This window comes from Haemorhous mexicanus, chromosome 3, assembly GCF_027477595.1.
Source record: "Haemorhous mexicanus isolate bHaeMex1 chromosome 3, bHaeMex1.pri, whole genome shotgun sequence".
Classification (NCBI taxonomy): Eukaryota; Metazoa; Chordata; class Aves; order Passeriformes; family Fringillidae; genus Haemorhous; species Haemorhous mexicanus.
Window position 1 is genome coordinate 65,322,212 of NC_082343.1, and position 19,043 is coordinate 65,341,254.

Here is a 19,043-nt window from a genome sequence, read left to right on the forward strand (position 1 = left end):
TTCTGTAAAATTTGCTGCATCGTTATATTCTGATGGTTGCAGCAGGAAGCAATAATCATGGCAAAAAGAGCTAACAGCCCAGGGAAAAATCCTTTTCTTATGATACACAGTCATTTTAGAACGCTCTTTACAAGCCACAAAGCCACTGAAACCTAAAATGTAGGTTCAGCCAGAGTACAAAACAATGATTTAGCAGATTAACGTTTTTGAAGATGAGATCAATTCTTGCAGTTTGTAACAGAAAATGTTTGCGAAAGTCTGCCTCAACCTTTGAAATGTATCTGGGTTATGTATTTTGTACCATTGCTACTGAGACACAGCAAATTTTCTGCAGGCATCTCTAATGGAGAATCAGGAGGCTGCCATCTGAAAATGAGGCAAGCGCCACCAGCTGATACAGCAAATGCCAAGTGGCCATTTAGCAGTGCCAGCTCATGATAGACTCACACAGAAAAACTACCTGCCCCCCCTTCTCCCTTTTATACCTAAATCTTCAGGAAACTAAATCACTTCCTAAAAGCAGGGATGGAGAAAGCAGTCTATTATTCCCTGGCAGACCACAAAGGACTGCCCATATTGACAATCTGTTTTGTGTAGGCAGGCTGCAGAAGCAATAAATCCTATTAACCTGTTCAAAGTCAAATGAAGACATTTAGAAAACAGACCTGCTATTACATGCAGTGGTGAAAGAAGAGCATATCAAAGAAAGGTTAAATGGCTGCACCAGTATTAGATGATGCAGTTACAACTGTAAAATTCCCCAAACCTTTCTATCACCAGCTCTTGCCCTTCAGGATATTAATTATATTCCCTACAGGCTAACTAGCTGACCATTCAAATATTATCTTCTGTTCTGTCAATGATAATTTTCAAGACAAAAAATCAATTTCAAGCTAACAGGGCTTCTGTGGAAAATGCTTATGTTATACTATGGTTTTGCTAGTGCACACTTCCTCTGTCCAAAACATATGCCATTTTGTGTGTCCAGGTCATTCTGGAGATTTACTGTAATGATGCCATGATGTGCTCGTTGTTATGGATTCGGCAGCCTTTCTGCCTCTCTACCTGTTTTGTTCGAGAGCAGCTGCTAGCTTCAAGCTGTTGCCTGCTTCCAGTGGCAGAAGCTGAATGAAGGAGTGCTTTCCAGGGAAGACATGTTTTGAAACAGACATACTGACAATAAACTGGTTCACTAGGGAGGTATAACATTGACTGGATAAAAGTTGAGTAATCATTCTATGATAATTTACTGAAACTGGGTGCAATTTGCTTTAAAACAGAAATTCCCTCTGCTGCTGATGTTGGACTTGGAGGACTTTTACTGATAAAAGGGTGGCATTTGCTTTTATGAAATAGCTGATCTTTGGAGATTCATTAAACCTCATTATTTTTTCTTATGCATAAGTGACTGTTAATACTTATTCACTGAATGAGAGGAATGGGGATAATGGAGTTGTCTAAAGCAAGGCTTGACAGTGCTTCTCTTCCTCCAGCTCTCTCTGCTCATCATGACCAAATACACTGAATTGAATTACTAAGGAAAGCCTTGATAATTTCTTGGGAAAATGGTGAGCTCTTCAGGTGAGGCTGCCCAGTATTGCCTTGATTTCTGTGCCTGGTTTCAGTCGTGAATCAGATGTGTGCAGTCAGTCCAGCTCCTTCCAGAGCTGTTCTTCTCTGGGAGTGGGGCGGATGTGCTGAGGATCCAGCCCCTTGTCAGTAGCCACTTCCCAGAGCACTTCCAGGAAACAGGGCTATCTGAACAGCAGTTCACCTAAATAGAAGGTAGGGAATTGCATCCTAGTCCCAGATCTATTTTTCCTGATCTTTAGGCAAAGAGTATGTGGAAGAGGAAACAGTTAAATAATTAGGTGCAAAACAATAGTGCAAAAATGTCAGAGATTTTTCTGCCGTGTTCTTGTTACAACCTTCTCCCTGGAAATGGCAGACATTAATATTTTATTGACTTGAACCTCTGGGGTAAGTTCCAGATGTCACTACTTGATCACTGTGAACATATAAGGAAAAATAAAGTCTGTCATGGCAATGTTGAATTCCCAGCTATGGAAACAATTGTTGCAAGAAGACAAATGCTCCTGTGGCATAGTAGATGCCTTTTTTTCCTCTGTTTGTGATTATGCACACACATCTGATCTGTCTGCAGAAAAAATGGACATACAGAAGGAAAATAAAGCAGAGGAAAAGTCACAACATTTCAATATTAAATTGTATACATTAGGAAATAGCTATTTCCTTTACAGTGCTCAGACCAGAATAGAGGCTGACAAAGCTCAAATGTAGAGTTAAAAGAATGCTGCCTGCTGGGAAAAAACCTGCTCCAATGGTTTTGAAAACATGAATCACTTTATGCCAGTCTATTTCAAGCAGTTGGGTACTGCAAAACTGATGTCCCAATAGAGCTGCAGATTAGGTGAAAGGTGCTGCTCAGGGGCACACCTTGAAAGCCCCCCAAACACATCAGAAGTGCATGTAGGTGCTCTCTACCTGCCCAGCTGGTGCTGAAGATAACATCTATTAAAGAAGTGGTGAGAACTGGCTGATGTCTACTGAGAATATGAGCGAAAGAACAGATAACCTCTGATTTCAAGGGAAAGCAACTTTCTTCAGTTAGATGGAACAATGACTTTTTCACTAATGAATATTACCTGCCACTTAAAATCTAGGCTTCAGGTGGAAATTTCAGAAAATTTACAACAAAAAGACTCAGTTTTCAATCTCAGACTCTAGTTTCCTTAGAACTGCAGAAGTCAGAGAGCCAAGAATCCCTAGGGCATGTCTGCAGAGGATCTTTATTGCATGCATTGTTTCGTGTGCTACATAAGCACTAAAAAATTAGGACATATGATGAACTTTTCTCTCCCAGTACTAGGATGCCAATTCATGTTTCCTTCCTGAGCTCCAAGGTCAGAGTCCACTGCATGACTCAAGCACTAGCTGGAGATCTAGATACCATTACTATTGCTAAATGTCCAGGGAACACTGACTCTAAGTGTGCAATTGCCATGATGTTGTGAACATACAGGAGTGTATATAGACGTAGTATCAACTGAAAAAACCTACAGACTGTCTTCTGACCTAGAGGCCAAATGGTATAGCACAGCTTACGTTCACACAAATAAGCTCTTTTTCTGCCTCAGAACAAGATGAGCAGATCCAAACTGGCTATCAGAGATGCTCCCTGGTTTGTGCTACCTCTGTACCCATGGCCCAACAGAGTCTGGGACAGTGATGCTGGTCTGGGCTGAATGCAAGACAGGACCTTTAGCAGAAGTCAAGCATTATGAATAATCATGCTGCATTTTTAGGATGACCTCTGTCCAAGTATAAATGTACTATGAAATTCCAGAGCCCAAGAAGCTAGCCAAAAAGTCTACCAGAAAACCAGGTGCTATGTTAAAGATCACTTGCCTGCACTTTAAATTAAGATCCTGACACTGTTATACTAAGACAAAACATTTCAGGGCTGATGCATTTTCAAAAGAATCATGTTCTTTCAGAAAATTCCCAATTAGCTCTGATCCTGAGATTTCAAGAGAAACTTAAGTTATCAAAAATATTGTGAGCAGTTTTCTGACCCCAATACCTTGGTCTGATTCAGACACTTATTCCAAGGTTCTAGGGTACACAGTTGCATGAAAGCAAGGTACTTTTAATTTTTCTTTTTTTCCTGGAAGGCAAAAGCCTTGTTATGCTGCCTGTGCTAGAAAATTGGTAAAAATTGCAGAATTCATAATGTCATATAATTGTTTTATCATACAAGCACTAAAGATCAGGGACACCTAAATACTTCCTAGATTTTTTTTCCTTAGACACACTTATTCTTTTTAGTGAGGTAGTTAGCTCTACCAGAAGCACTCAAGTTGTTTTATAGAATTTCAAGAATCTATCATTGATCTGTGCCTTCAATACAGGTTCAGTTACAGCTGCTGACATTGTTTATTTTTGGTGAATTTTGCAGATCAGATTTTCAGAACCATGGTATTGTGACCAGAATAGTCATGACTAAGGCTGCAATACAGTTCATTCTATGTTTTTGTAACACTATATTTCAATGTGCTCAGTTCATCTTCTGCTTAGGAAGCTGTGCTAACAGCACACAAAAATGAAACATGAAGCATGCTACCTAAAGTATACCAATGAAGTTTCACCACAAATTCAATAAACAGTCATAGTTCTGTCTTTTTCTATTTTTTCTGGGGTTTTTTTTTGTCTTTCTTTTTTTTTCTTTTTTTTTTTTTTAATATGTTTGTCTCTATAATAAAGTGAGGAAGTTGGCTGTATGTTTTATGACTCTCTATATTATATTCAGGAAAAAAGTCATCTTAACTCATGAACTGAGTCCTTGTACTTCCAGAACTAGAGGGGCTTTTTCTGGGATATGAAACAAAATGGCAAATGTCACTTTTATATCAAGCAGAACAAGACAATACCAAACATGGAGACACTGAGGAATAGCTGTACTGTGAATGGGGTTTTCAATATTTCCAAGCAGCAGCCCTCATTTTTATTGTGCCTTCAGAAGCAGCTCAGGAATGGGGTTGGTGAACCTGGCACTCGACTGTGAGTTTTCAGTATGAAGAGGTATTGCTTTTTGTTTAACTACATGTTGTAAAGGAATACTTATTGTTATAGAAGCTTGTCCTACTTATTGTTCTTGCTGTCCTTCTCAGCACTATTTTTACATCTCAAACAAGTGTAGTAAGCTTTTTCTACCCTGTAAATTCCTTTGAATAGAGAGAGAATCAAATGGACCAGGCTTTTTATCCAGAATCTCTTCAAAGACAGTGGCTCACCAAGACTAGGTAAATAGACCTCAGTCGAAGTCATCTGACCCGTGTTTAGCTGGAACATGTTCAGGTGCAGCTCTCATGCTATGACAGTGAAATAAAACCAGGACTATGCCAGTACCAGAACTCAGGAATAATTTACATGCCAGCTGTGGGAGGCAGCAAGTCAGAAAGCATCACCAGTCAGCACAGCATCCCCCAGATCACACATCCCCAGGACAGCTGTGAGGCGCTGAACCCGGGGATCTGTAATCTCGTTGCTCTATCATATCCCTACAGGGTCAGCCGGAATTCAAAGTCCCCTGTGTCAAGGAATACATATGAAGTGGTCAAAACAAATTCTCAGGAAAATTCCTCAGGCCTCAAAGTAATGAGTCTGATGTTCAGTTCCTTTTTTCTTAATTCCAGTCCCACTCAAAAAAAAAAAAAAAAAAAAAAAGAAAAGAATCACATTTGCTATTTGCCTTTGCTAGTGCAAGAATATCTGTGAGAAGCAGAGCTGCTTCTTCCAGTCTCAGCTCATGCTGGTGCTGTTGTCTTTCTCCCCACCAGGGAAATAAACCTTTCAGAGACAATCCTGTTTGCCTTGATTAGGTAGGACTGTTTAAAGCTGACTTCTCTCTTCTGAGTTGGAGAAAACTTGTTTTCAGACAATTACATAGCTTAGCTTTATACAAACACAGCTCATTAAGAAGGGAAGTTTTTAGGGAGATAAATGAGTACAATTCTACTGACAAAGCAACCTACTCATTATGAAAAACGTTTATGCTTTGATGTGTAAAATACAGTTTTTTGCAAAAAGTAGTGAAGAAAGGCAGGTAAAATTTGATAGAAGCAATAATAGATAATACATACAGACATAAAAAAAAATCTCTTATAGCATTCCTTCAAAATACTAATGACATATACTTTAGCATTATTGTCAAACACAGAAGCAGCAATATGCTGTGCTCTGAGCCAATGTCAAAGATGCCTGAACCTGATGCCTGTCTGCTAACATGGCAAGACAGTGTTATTAACATTTTATAATGATTCATACCCTCTTCACATTGTGCTGATTTTGCCCAGTCCCACAGTTTAAAAAAGACTTTCTTAAGTACCAATCTATATCATTAAGAATCAATTTTCTTTCGACCGCTGTATTGCCCTAGAAAAGAACTTTGCCTTAATTAAATAATGTTATTTTTCTCCATTAGGTTCAAAGAGTCACAACTTAATTACATGAGCTCTCACCTCCTTACTCACATATAAATATTCTCACCACTCTAGAAGCACAGGAAGAGACAGCTGATGTGCAAAGTACATGTATGTGTATAAGCATGAAGAAGAGGTGGAGGCTGCTGACAGAAGAGCGGTGCAGGAACAAAGTTATCAAGGACAAATCTAAGAATGGGCTTATATGTGCAAGATGTACTTCCTGCACAATTGAAAACCTTTATATTGGATAAGAAGGACTGGAAAATTAGGAACACAGCATTAGGTTTACTGCTGCATTTGATGTTTTGCAAGAGCTTTGCTGCACTTTGTTTTTTCCCAGCATATCACACTGTATGCATTTTGAGCAGAGGAATGGAATATGATGGTTTATTGGCAGAACACAAGGGCTACATTAATGGTCACTCTTCCTAAAAGATGAGTATTATGCATCTGAGCACAGTGAAGGCTGTTAATACAGTACAAGTTTTCAGAATACTCCTTTGCAGCTCTGTCAAAGGGACCTGCCTGTTTAATTTTAGAATTTCAGTTTGGACTAGCCAGGGCAAACCTCTGTGGTGTTTCCACTCATTAATATTTTGGGACATACAGAAACACTCTTTGGCTGTTTGCCTCATTCCTAATGAAATTATTAGTTAGCTTTTATTTTCCATGCATTCCTGTGACTACTTTCCACATCTCCCCTGCCTTTGCTGTTTTGCCTCTCCTTGTATCATGCAGTCTGTCCTGCTGATATATCTGCTGCCTGAGTCTTTCAGTCTTGCTCTATAATTTGCTGGTGTATCTGGAAGATGTTCTGCCTTTTTTCTCTGCTCAGGTATTATCAATATCTTCCCAAATAAAAATAAAATTAATACCACAAGGGGAAAAAAAGAGATTGAATGTACTTCCCTAGCAGAAGGCTTGTTTTCTCTTTCTGCTCTAAATACCAGAGCTTTACAAGCTCTCTCTTTAACCTTTGGTGTCCTGCTTATATCCTCTTAATGTCTCACTCTGTGAGTCTCAGCTTCTGAGGAGCATCCTGCCTCTTCTCCTTGCTCCTGAAAATGCCCACTGCTGGGATTCTTTTCCATCGCTTGCTTTAAAACCTTCACTTCTTCTCCTTAGTTTCATCCAGTGAAATTCAACTACTTCATTCTCTTGCAAGACTCTCTGTGGCCTGTCACATCTGGCTTGTCCCCTCCTGTCAGTATGAGAGTGCGCTGCTAATGAGACACCAGCTTCTTGTCAGCTAATTCCTAAATTTCAGACTTCCACACACTTCTGTCTTTTTCTGCTTTTTAGGATAATTTTCCAGCAGATAAAAATTTAGCAGAAGTTTACTCATTCTGAATCATAGGACTTTTTTATCATGCCTACAGGAAAGCTGACAATTGTCAAAGAGGAGGTCCAATGAAACTTCAAACTCATATTCCCTCTCTGTCTTCCTATCTTTTCCTGTCCTTTCTATATGGGCTGGCTGGCTTGTTTTATACTTCAAAGTTTAGTTCTTTTGGATGGGAACCACTGCTTTTTTTCCCAATCATATTTCCTCAGCAAAATTAAGAGCCTTTAAGTGTTAGACTCTGAGTAATGTATTTGAGCATGGAGGTCTAAAACATAGGTAGATAGTACAGTAAATATATTCTTGGAAAAGTACACTTTTACTGAGTACTCCTATCTCTCCACCCGGGCATGAAAGTATTTAATGCCACCTGTGCTTTGCAAATATTAAAGATTTTAAGACTATCCTATTCTAATTATTAATCCTTTAGAGAAGCAGGGAACATTAATGCTATTCTACTGTTCTAAGTGCTTAGATACATACACAGACCACCTTTCCATAATATTGGATTACCTGCAATGTTTAATGGAATTGTCCTGGCAGCATCTTTCTGAAATATTTAAGAACCACTGTTTGTATAGTACAGACAATAATTGGCATGAATTAAGCACCTTGCCAAAGGTCTTATGGTAAGTCTGCAGCAGAGCAGAGATTTTGATGCTGGTTCCCTAACTTCAGAGCTGTACTAGTGCATCTTAATAACACAGTTATGCTTCATGATGTTTTAAATCAATCTGACAGCATCAGGGCTTGAAAGGTATTGTGCATGATGCAGACTTTGCAGAAATCCAAACAGTATACATTTACTGTAAATACTACAGATGGGTAATTACATATTACAGATTTTGAAGCATGAAATAATAATTTTAATGGTTGCATGAAACATATACTCAAGCACAAATACAGGAAGGAACAAAAAGAAATTCAGAATAATATATAGCACATAAAAGTCAGTGGACAGGATCACTTTGAAAATGGTCAATACTTTTATGTAAGAGTTTACTTATGGTTTTATTTATTCGGTATGTAAATTACCATCAATAATGCAGATGCAGTACATAAGAACTGCCTTTCTTCCACTTCTTTTACTGGAATAATATCACACAGTTAATCTTTTCAGGGGCTATATAACTAAAACCCAAACTGGCTAAGACAGTGCCTTCACATTTGTCTTATTCCCATAACTCAGGCACTTATCTCCACTAAAATCAATAGATTTTTGAGTGTGCGAGAAGTAAAAGACAAGCATACTAAATACTTTTAATCCTGTGTTGGCGAATAGATTTGTAATTCTGTTACACTTATCTCCAAGGCTGATCTCTAATTTGCATCTTTTCAGAGTTTTGATCTACAAATGGGTTTTAATTTGTTGACTTTTGCAAGAACAGACTTGTGGGAGTGAGGGCAGGTCATGCATAATCAAAGAGTAAAACAAAGACAAAAGAAAGATGCAGGGAATCTGAGCTCAATTTCTGTATGAAATGCAGTTAACATTATAATTTCTTTGTACCACACAGGGACCTTCCTGTACTGGGTGTCCTGCATATCTAGGGGCTTTTTGAAAGATTTAAAAGATCTCTATCTAGGCAAATGGTACAGAGTCTTATGAAATGAACATAAAAAATTTAGGCATGCTTTTTCTCTCTCTTCCGCACCTTGAAAGAGGCACAGAGAGATGAAATGATTTCAAAAGAACATTGTGATAGATCTGGAAGTAGAGCCCTCTGACCTGAACGGCAGCTCAGGGCCTGAACTGAAAAACTTTTCACCTTCTCTTAGAAGACAAGAGTTCAACAAACTGTGGAAATGAAGAAATTGTACGTAGTCTCTGTAGGTAGAATTAGACATTGATATATGTAAGTGCTTGAGAAACTGTGAGTGCCAGGAGAAACTTTCAGCTATGTGGCAGAAGGCTGGGATGCAAATGCTCTTTACATGCAGAGCCAATGACTACCTTAAGCCCTGACACGATGTGCCAAGATTAACAGTGGTGTGTGACCTGAACTGTGTCCCTCCCAAACACTGCCCTTCCCATGGTGAAGTGGCAGCTATACCTCCTATAGTTTAGAGGTAGGAAGTTTCAGTCAGGCTCCACTCTGCAGATACTATACAGGATGCAGCTCAAATAGCAGCAAATCAAATCCCCATTAGTACTACTGACCTCATTCTTTACCTGGAATAATTCTCTCCAGAGATCAGTCATTTAAGTATATCTATCCTTGATAACCCAGTAGGCCTGAAAATGAAATAGCTTCTCTAATGCAAGCAACAAGAATCAATAACCTTTAAACACACAAGGACACTTTATTGTCTGAAGCATATGAGTATATGAGTCATGCCATCACTAGACCAGTTCATTTTGGTAATTTGTAGACATAAGGACAGGCAGAGTTGTGGTCCGTGCAGAGCATATTGGATGGATCAGATGCTCAAGGCTTGGGAGCTCTATAAATGAGACTTCCCTGGGAGAGAAGTGCCTGGTGGAGAGTATATAAGTACAGGCTACATTAAAGGTTAGTTCTTTCCAACAAGAACATTGAATTAGTCGTGGCCAAAATTATGCATTTTTCCTACATTTATCAGCAAACCCTTAAATAGCTGTTGCTGTCAAAGTGTGATGAAGCTAAGATCTCACCTTTGAAGATTCAGCTATGATATTGACCAGGAACTGGGGAGGGAAGGAAATGAGGGAGCTGTTCCATGGAAATACAGAATCACAGATTCACAGAATTGTTAGAACAGGAAGGGACCTCTGGAAATCATTTAGTCCAACTCCACTGACAATGCAATTCCATAGGAATTCCATTGATTGACACAAGGAAAAGAAAAGGGGGGAGGTATATATTAGAAAGGGGTCTTAGATATTAGGAGATTCAAAAAGTCTGTACCTCTCAAGTACCTCAGCCAGTGGGGAAAGATAGAGGGAAATGTGGCTGGGAAACTAAGATAAAAAGGAGGCTGAGTTCTCTAACAATTTGAGAGACCAAATGGGAAATGCCCATGACGTCTCCCTTTCTTCAAATAAAGTAACAGGACTTCTCTGTCTCCATTTTGGATATAAACCTCTGTATTTGTGGATTAATTTTACTGACACAAACAGTATCTGCTCTTCTTTCTTTCTGCTATATGTCACTGAACTTTACCAGTTAATTCCTCTGTTTCACATTTAATATGGGAGTGAATTTACACTAGCATTTCTATTGGAAAAAAAATAGCCACGATGGGAAATGTGAAAGTGATGTAAACAGTTGTCAAGCACAAACTTTGTAAACTGACCCATACTTATGCTGTGCAGCTCTTTACCTGTGATAACCACATTTAGAGTAACATGACTGGGAATATGACACAGATGTAGTTAGATACAGCTAGCAGATTACTAATGGCTTGTTATTTTGAACCATTACTCTGACTTGAAAAGAATGAGCTTATTCAAAACCACAGCTCTATTTCAATGTGGGCACACAAGTAACAGAACTGAGCTTGAACTACATATACCTCGGGTTTCTTGTTCATCATTCATTAAATTAAAAAAAAAAAGGCAGAAAAAATAGCCTGGTTATCTGTTTTTGAAGGCTTGAGGGTAGGAGGGCTCTGCAGAGGGATCTGGGCAGGCTGAATCAATGGGCCAAAGCCAATTGTATGAAGTTCAACAAGGCCAAGTTCCAGGTCCTGCACTTGGGTCACAACCACCATAGGCACTGCCACAGGCTGGGGGCAGAGTGTCTGGAAAGCCGCCTGTTGAAAAAGGACCTGGGGGTGCTGGTCAACACTGACTGAACATGAGCCAGTGTGTGCCCACATGGCCAAGAAGGCCAATGGCATCCTTGTCTGGTTGAAGGGAAATCAAACTTGCACCAGGGAAACTTTATGTTGGATATTAAGAAAAAATTCTTCACCAAAAGGTTTGTTGAGCACTTGAACAGGCTGCCCAGGGCAATGGTGGAGTTTCCTTCCCTGTAGATATTTAAAATATGTGTAGATGAGTTGCTTAAGTGCAGGCTTTAGTGTTGGGCTTGGCAGTCCTGGGTTAAAGGTTGGGCTTGATGATCTTAGAGGTCTTTTCCAACCAAAATTATTCTATGAAGCTATAATTCCATGAGTCAAGCATGAGCGATGTAAAATGCTGGGGAATAGACAGATGGAAAAGCTGACCACTTTTTGGATAGCTGTGAGCTCCATTATGCATTTTGTCCCCCAGGCAAACAGTTTTCATCCCTTATAAATTTTCTGCAGTGCAACAATGGATTCTAGAACTCCTAAAAAAGGTTTAATTTCTTGTGTTTTGATTTTCATATAAGTGTAACTTTTTTAGGAGGGCAGGGGAGGGAAAACCTCTCCCATTGTAGTCTAGTGTCAATTAATACAGCTAAAGACAAATTGATGAGTTTGAGTCCTGTGAAATGATCAATGAATCTATTTTTTATTGTTGGTTTGTCTTTTGTATTCAATTTCATATTGAATTTGGCTTTCACAACAATAGCTGTAACTCACTATTACGTCAAAACTTATATATTGTAGTATCAGGAAAACAGAGTGTGCCACGTCAGTTGTTCTTAGTTCAATAATAAATATGTATGTTGGAAATTTTTGCATGCAGCTATTTTGAACTGGCTGAATGACAACTGAGTTTCATAACTAAACTAAGACCTAAACCCAGGGTTTGTGAGTGAATGCCACAACCATCCACTGTTCCAGTAAAGACAAGAAGAAATCCTGAAAAGGTGGTGGAATTGAAGTTATTTGTAAACACTTACTGCAAGGAAGATCTGAAGAGAGCTGTGAGCCACTTCTATGTACTGATACTCAAGGAAACACCCCGAGACAGTGATATAACGATGATCCTCTGGTGCCCAGTCCGGTGCTGGGGTTACTGAGGTCACGGTGCAGCCTGGCCCATTCTCCATCCACCAGGAACGGTGCATTGAGATGTTAAAGGTCAGAATGAGATCTGTTTCCTGCAGAAGAGCAAGAGAAGAATAAATGTGTGGGGATGGTACTCTGGTATCCAATGCCTCAGCAAGGGATTTCACAGCATGCATAAAGAAGAAAATAGCTGCAATAAAACTGTGCTGTCACATGAAAGTTAGTGGAGCTTGCCTGCTGCAAGCAGAAGTAGCTGTACCTTGTCAGGCAGAAATGCTTTGGAGCAGAAAAATAATCCTGCAAGCCAGGATCTATTCCTAGAGATCATGGCAGCCTAGACCATAGCACCCATTTCTGTTGATTGCCCATTTTCCAGTGGATACCATAAGGATTGATGGCCCATGTTTTGTTGGTCTGACGTACCAAACTATACAAGAATCCCCCAGAATCAACACTTCATACACTTCAATATACACACATCATCTGCAAGAAGATTTTTCTCATGGACATAGCAAAGGAGACCTATGGTAGCTCTACTGAAATATTGGAGAAGATTGAAGAATCCTGTGCATTTGCTTGCAGGCAAATCTCTTTTCCAACCAAAATTATTCTGTGAAGGTATAATTCCACGAGTCAAGCTTCAGTGATATAAAATGCTGCGGAATAGAGAGATGGAAAAGCTGCAATGCCTCTCTCTGATTTCTAATTTCCTAGGATCCTGTAAGGAAAGAGTGAGTGTTGCCTTGTCTAAAGCCTACTGGACTAGGTAAGAAGAAGGGGCAGAGGTGTGCAACCTTTGACTCCCATACAGCTAGTGTGATAGAGTAACTAGTCAGCCATGCCTTCCATTAGAATTGTATTTATAAATAGTTCATAAAGGATTAATAAATTATTAATACACATCATAAACAATACTACGGATATTACTTTCATAAATTATATGTGGTTGCACATTACTTGAGGGTGTTACACAAAGCTATAACAAAACTATGGACTCTGTGGATTCGGTAATAGCCTACAGTGTTTACCAACATTTTATAAATAATTTATAGATGTAACCTCGTTGTAAAGTGTGACTATCTAGTCTGTGTGCACATGTGCTCAGTCATGCAAAAAAAATTGCTTTTAAGTAATGTCTTTGCAGAGCCAAACTCTCCCCACACCTAACCTACATTTTTCCAGCCTGTTGATGTCATTAATAATTAAGATTCTCATAAAGATTTTAAAATGCAACTATTTAATTAGGCTTACCGTGCCCAAAATAATAGAATGCTATTCTGTAGAAGATAAGTTGTATTCACATTTCCCTCCCCTCAAAAAAGCAATTTTTCAGTCCCACTTATTTCACCTTTTTTCACTAACTTATGAAGAGGTAACTCTATCCAGCAAGGTTTTGGATAGTGTCATGTGTCAATTGATCTGTGACTGCACTTGACACTGCAGTGTAGCTTAATGTTTTTTCTCAGATTTGCAGTTTGTACCAAAAGTATGGAATTTTTTACATTTAAAAAAAAATCAATCCCTGCCCTGCATAAGCACACACAGCTATCATATGTCAGGAAGGACTTTAAATATGTTTGCAATGAATAATCACTCTTCATTCCCACAACAGTCCAATCCAGCAAATAGTGAGCTGCAGGAGAAAATTTAAAATGCTTCATCATACAACTAACTTCAAGCATTTGTTAGTTTTGATCAAAGCTACAGCAAACATTTCTATAAACCATGCAAATTGTGCCCAAATATACACATTGATGTATGGGTAAAGTCTTCATCCCCAAGAACCATCTCCTTTCTCTGGATCCTTCCCTACTAAAGCCATAGACACTGGAAAGTGTCTGCCATGTTTTTCCTGGAAATGGGAATTTTTACCTTTCACCCAAGCCTGAAGATTATTTTTCTTTCTGAAGGCTGCTACATCCCCTCAAGTAGAACACTGGTCTTCTCACTTGGTGTAAGAAGTTGTAGAATAGACATCTTTGGAGTAACTTTGCTTAAAGTAATAGATTTATTCCTAAATGACTGAAACTGGAATTCATCATGTTATTGTCAAAAGAAAAATTCAGCCATTCTAGTTACCATGGAAAATTCAAAACCTCTAATCTCTTATCAGAGATGCAGCACAAATGAATAGGACTCATTGTCTATTTATATTTTAGCATTTGCAATACCTTGAGAAGAATCGTGATGGACTAAATATATTTTACAAAATGCAGACTAGGGATGAAAAATGTATTCCTTGAAAAAGAAAGGGATAAACTGGCTTGCAGGAACTGAGTATGTTATGCATCTGCCTGATGAAACGAAAATGGATCAAAACTGAGCTCTGTGTGTAGAGTATAACTTCTCTAGGGGCAGATAATTTTGCTTACCACAGATTCAATAATCAAAAACTTTATTAGTTAAAAGCACAAGTAAATTTCCAACTTACATAGGAAATATAATTACACATTAAAATATTTAAGATTACATATGTAAATAGAAACTTCACAAAATCTAGCCTTCTTCTATCCCTGAATTTATCCTCAGATGATTTTTTTACAAATTTACACTACTCCTTTGCATTCAAATAATCTTTTGGCAGTTAAGTTGAATGCTTTGATTAGGATTTGTTTTGTTCAGGAATAGTTTTTGAGTGCTTACCAGTGAAAAAGTTATAGATATTTAGCAGACTTATATTCTATTTCTTTCTTTGAATAATCAGTAAATTACAATTCTGGTATTTTTTGGTCTTAAAATAGATCTGATCCCTAGCATAGGAATGTTGTATTCCTTAATAAATAATAACAATAACAAAAATAATAACAATAATAATGAAATATTATCAATAATCCTACTGCAAAACACAGCTTCAAATCTTAAAGAACTTTGAATCATGTCATTGAGAAGGCTTTTGAAAAGCAGTTGTTACTTTTGTTATGTACTGAGCCAGTTAAGAAAAAAGATCAACTTCAGAAAGCAAAACAATAAAACATGAAATCTGGTTGTGTAAGATTAGACACCATTCATGTCTCAGGTCCAACTTGGCTGGATTAAGAATGACAATGAAATAAAATCTTGAGAAGTCAACATGTAAGTCAAACCTTGCAAACTTCTATCCCCAAGATATCTGGGATCAGAATAAGCATAGAAGGAGCCTATTAACTAAAAAGCTGCTGCACAGCTAAATCTCGGGTATAAATTGTTATGGTATGCTTTGAACTTGCCTATAACCTTCAAGCCATGTCCCCTTTCATGCAACCATATTAGCAGAGCAGTTCCTGTTGCTCAGTATTAAAGGTCACCCAGCTTATGAAAAAAGATTTTCTTAGTGAGAAAACACTTAAGGAATTGAATCCCGTTTTAGAAGTGTGGAATCCAAGAAGGGGATGATGTATCTATCATTAACATCTCTTCTACTGACAGCATTCAGAGCTATTTTTGGGCAAACTCTGCTAGCTATTTACTTTGTTCACTGTTTGAATACAGTTTTAGTGGACACAGACAAAGTCTACAATGGAAGCTGGGGATTTATTATGCTCTCTGGTGTATTTGCTGTCTGTTTCCCTTCCAACATCTGTGGCTCAAACTTTGTTCAGGGAAATGCAGAGAAATGGTCTGATAAGCCTTGAAGCTATGAAAACTAACAAGAATTGTTGATACACATTGGGCAAGCCAATATGTTGTTGTTCAAAGTCTGTATGTCAAGGAAGATTTCATTATCCTAAATTCAACAAACAGCTGCTTCCTTTGTGGACACAGAAATACATCTGTAAGGGCTTTATTGCCAATCACTGGGCTGCTTTTGCAAATTCTGCTGGTATTTGTAAAGCTTTTTAGTGAAAATTGGTGCATTAAAGTAGATTTTGATACTCATCAAGAAAAAAGCCCAAAGGAAAGCATTTTGTAGGACATCTTTGCTGACATTCTGAAGATGTCTTGATATTTGTAGTGGTCAGGAAAAGTATTGCTAGATTAGACAACTCTTGAAGTTTGGAGGTCTCAGAGACTCAGATTTCTGAGATTAGGATATGAGACATCTTCAAATTACATCTGTAATTTTATTTCAGCTTAGTTGGTAAAAAATTGAGCTGTGATGGTTTGGTGCCTATGTTTAATACAGTAGATGGCAACCTTTTTGGAGGTCAACTGCACAGTACACAGCATTTTCTGGCTGAGGACAGCTGATAACAGACCATAGCAACATAAAGCTTTGTAAAAGCTGCCAGAAAAAGAATAAAAGCTTCTTTGTAATCAGACACAGCAGGAGGAGAGCAGTGCTTAAAAGGAAGACAGCTCTTTGTGTATTGTATTAGCACTAGCACAAACTAGTAAGTGCACTGTCTCTTTGCAGAAATTACAATATATTACTGTTTCAATGATTTTTGTTGGTTGCACCTCAGAGAAGATAATTCCAAACAGTGCCATGAGAAAAAAGAGGCAGGAGTGGTTCAGGGTGATTCTCCTTGGAAGTCCAGGAGATCTCCCAGACTCAGGGAAGTTGAATTGTACTGATTTCAATGGTTGTGGCTTGCTGTGTCATGGGAAATGATTTCTTCTATTTTTCTAATTAGGAATTGCTGAAATCTGTGCAAACCTGCCAAGCTTCTGTACATCTTTTGTCGAGTACAAACGTGTAACCACTTGCTCCATTTATCAAACTCAAACTAGCAAGAACCGGCTGCTTGGAGAGTGAACAATCACACGAAGTTTCAGTGATAAAAGATCAGGGTCTGAAAGCATTTGTAGTTCTGGATGCCTAGGATGCACTGAGGCCTCTACAGGCGTTTTTTTTCCCTCTGTTATCTCACTTTTCCACTAAAACTAACTCCCACCAGGCAGTACCAATTTCTCATGCAAGCAGACTTTTTCCTGTCTAAAGAAAAAACTCTCCTCACTGAAATACCAAAATAGAGCTTGTCAGCTGTGTGGGTTTTTTTTTCCTTTGCTTTTAAATTCAAAGTTTATATATAGAAAATAATTATTGTATAAATCTGTAAGGAAAATGGATATTTAAAGATTATTTTTTTCTATTTCATTGCATCTGAATTGGGTTTTTCCTCCTTAATTTTTTGTATATGTGTGATGTTTTCCCTTTCATTTGATTTTTTTTTCAGTAAGCTGGAATTCTCTTCTTTAATTTCCTTTTGTAAAACCAGTTTGTACTAGTATAATTGAAAATTGGTTACAGAATCTGATGTACCTATGTGTCATTAATCAGATAAGGTTTAACCAGTTTGAATACACCTGACTGATATACTTCTGAAGCTCACCAATTAAAAATGGCAAAAATTGTCCCCCTGATAGCTTTTCTCAGTATTCTATTTCTCAGTTTAAAATGCTACAAATGTATTTTAAGTGATTTCCAGTGTACCAACGTACTTCTGAAGGATTTAATTATAAAGTTCCCAGCATGAAAGAGATGACTCAGATGTCCTGATTTTCTTCTCTAAAATTAAACTAGAATATTATATTGATAAAATACTATAAATAATCCTCAAAAAGCATAGGCACTGCTATACAGAGCTTGACATTGTCAATTATTATTCTGTTATATCATACATGTCAATTATCTTCTGAAATTAGTAAAGCTACAATTAATGTTATATTAATTTAGAGCTCCATATTTTTCTAGTAGTTTAATATGTACATTGAAAAATCTAAAAATTTTAATCTGCTCTGTTTCTACTCATTAAAAAAAAAAACCTACACCTGCAAGGCTCCAGAATATTAATTTAATTACTTCAGTGGCATAAACATTTTTTATTAACATCATGCTTCAAAAAATTTCTATCTAATTAGTTCTTCAATGTACATACAATCAAAAAGGAAGTAAAAACTTCAGTTTATATTGCTAGGATAACATGATTATTCTGCTCCATGAATATAACTCTTCCATGAATATTTTTTCATATTTAAACCAAATAATTTTAGAATGATCTGGACTAAGATCTGTTGATTTTTTCCTTGTGCAGAACATGCGAATTTAGCCTTTCACAGCAGCCCAATGTCATTTATCACGAGGACTAGGAAGTTGCAGTCAAATATAAATTTTAATTTAGCTATTATACATATTTACTGAAGATCCTGAGAAGCATAATTTTTGTAATTTCTTGGAAAATGACTTTCTGGAGGATAAAACACACTGAAATAGAAAGCTAACTATAGGTACTCACATCCCACAGTAGGAGCTAACTCTGTCGAATCTTATTTATTTCACACTGTGCAGTAATCAAGGATATCATTCTGGAATTGAGAAAATTTGTTTAAGGAAATTGAGTTAAATATAATACATTGTTTTGACAAATTGCCATTCTCTGACAAAGACATACCCAAGTTCTGATAATGTGAGTGTACAATGGACAGTTTTCCAGGTGATCTATATGGTTCTGTCCTTGGGATAACCAGATCTCATCTATGTCCCATGAAACAAAACTGGCAAAGAATTTTATGATTGAACTAAGATCAGTATGGTTCTGGCTTGCTTTTAGAAGTGAAGGGAATGTTCTGATAGGTTTCCAAACCCTGGTTATTAGTACTGAACTGAAAATGATTACACAATTTTCACAATATATTAGTACCAGTTTTTTATGAGTAAGGCATAATGCTTCTAAAGATGTTTAGTTCATTACTCTCTTGGGACTGTTTTTTCCCCCTTTTTTTTTTTTTAAACAGTTAAGGAAGTATGCCTCTCTCTTGGTTTACCCAGGCAAATAAACAGATCAATAGTGCTTAGAATTTTCAGACACAAATATACATAACCTCTTAATTCTAAATAAAACCCCTCTAAGGACAAGTGTTGCCTATAAAAGACAAAAACTTTCCAAACAATATTAAGAGTGATAATGTGAAAA

The 19,043-nt window shown here is 37.6% G+C and overlaps 1 protein-coding gene across 1 annotated transcript in view; it reads right to left on the reverse strand.

The window, feature by feature from the left end:
* The window catches only part of NKAIN2 (sodium/potassium transporting ATPase interacting 2), a 516,822-nt gene that overhangs the window by 62,177 nt on the left and 435,602 nt on the right, over nucleotides 1-19,043 (reverse strand). Inside the window, exon 4 of the mRNA XM_059842179.1 lies at nucleotides 12,102-12,302. Within this exon, the coding sequence (XP_059698162.1) occupies nucleotides 12,102-12,302 (201 nt within the window). The remainder of the gene's footprint in view (nucleotides 1-12,101; nucleotides 12,303-19,043) is intronic.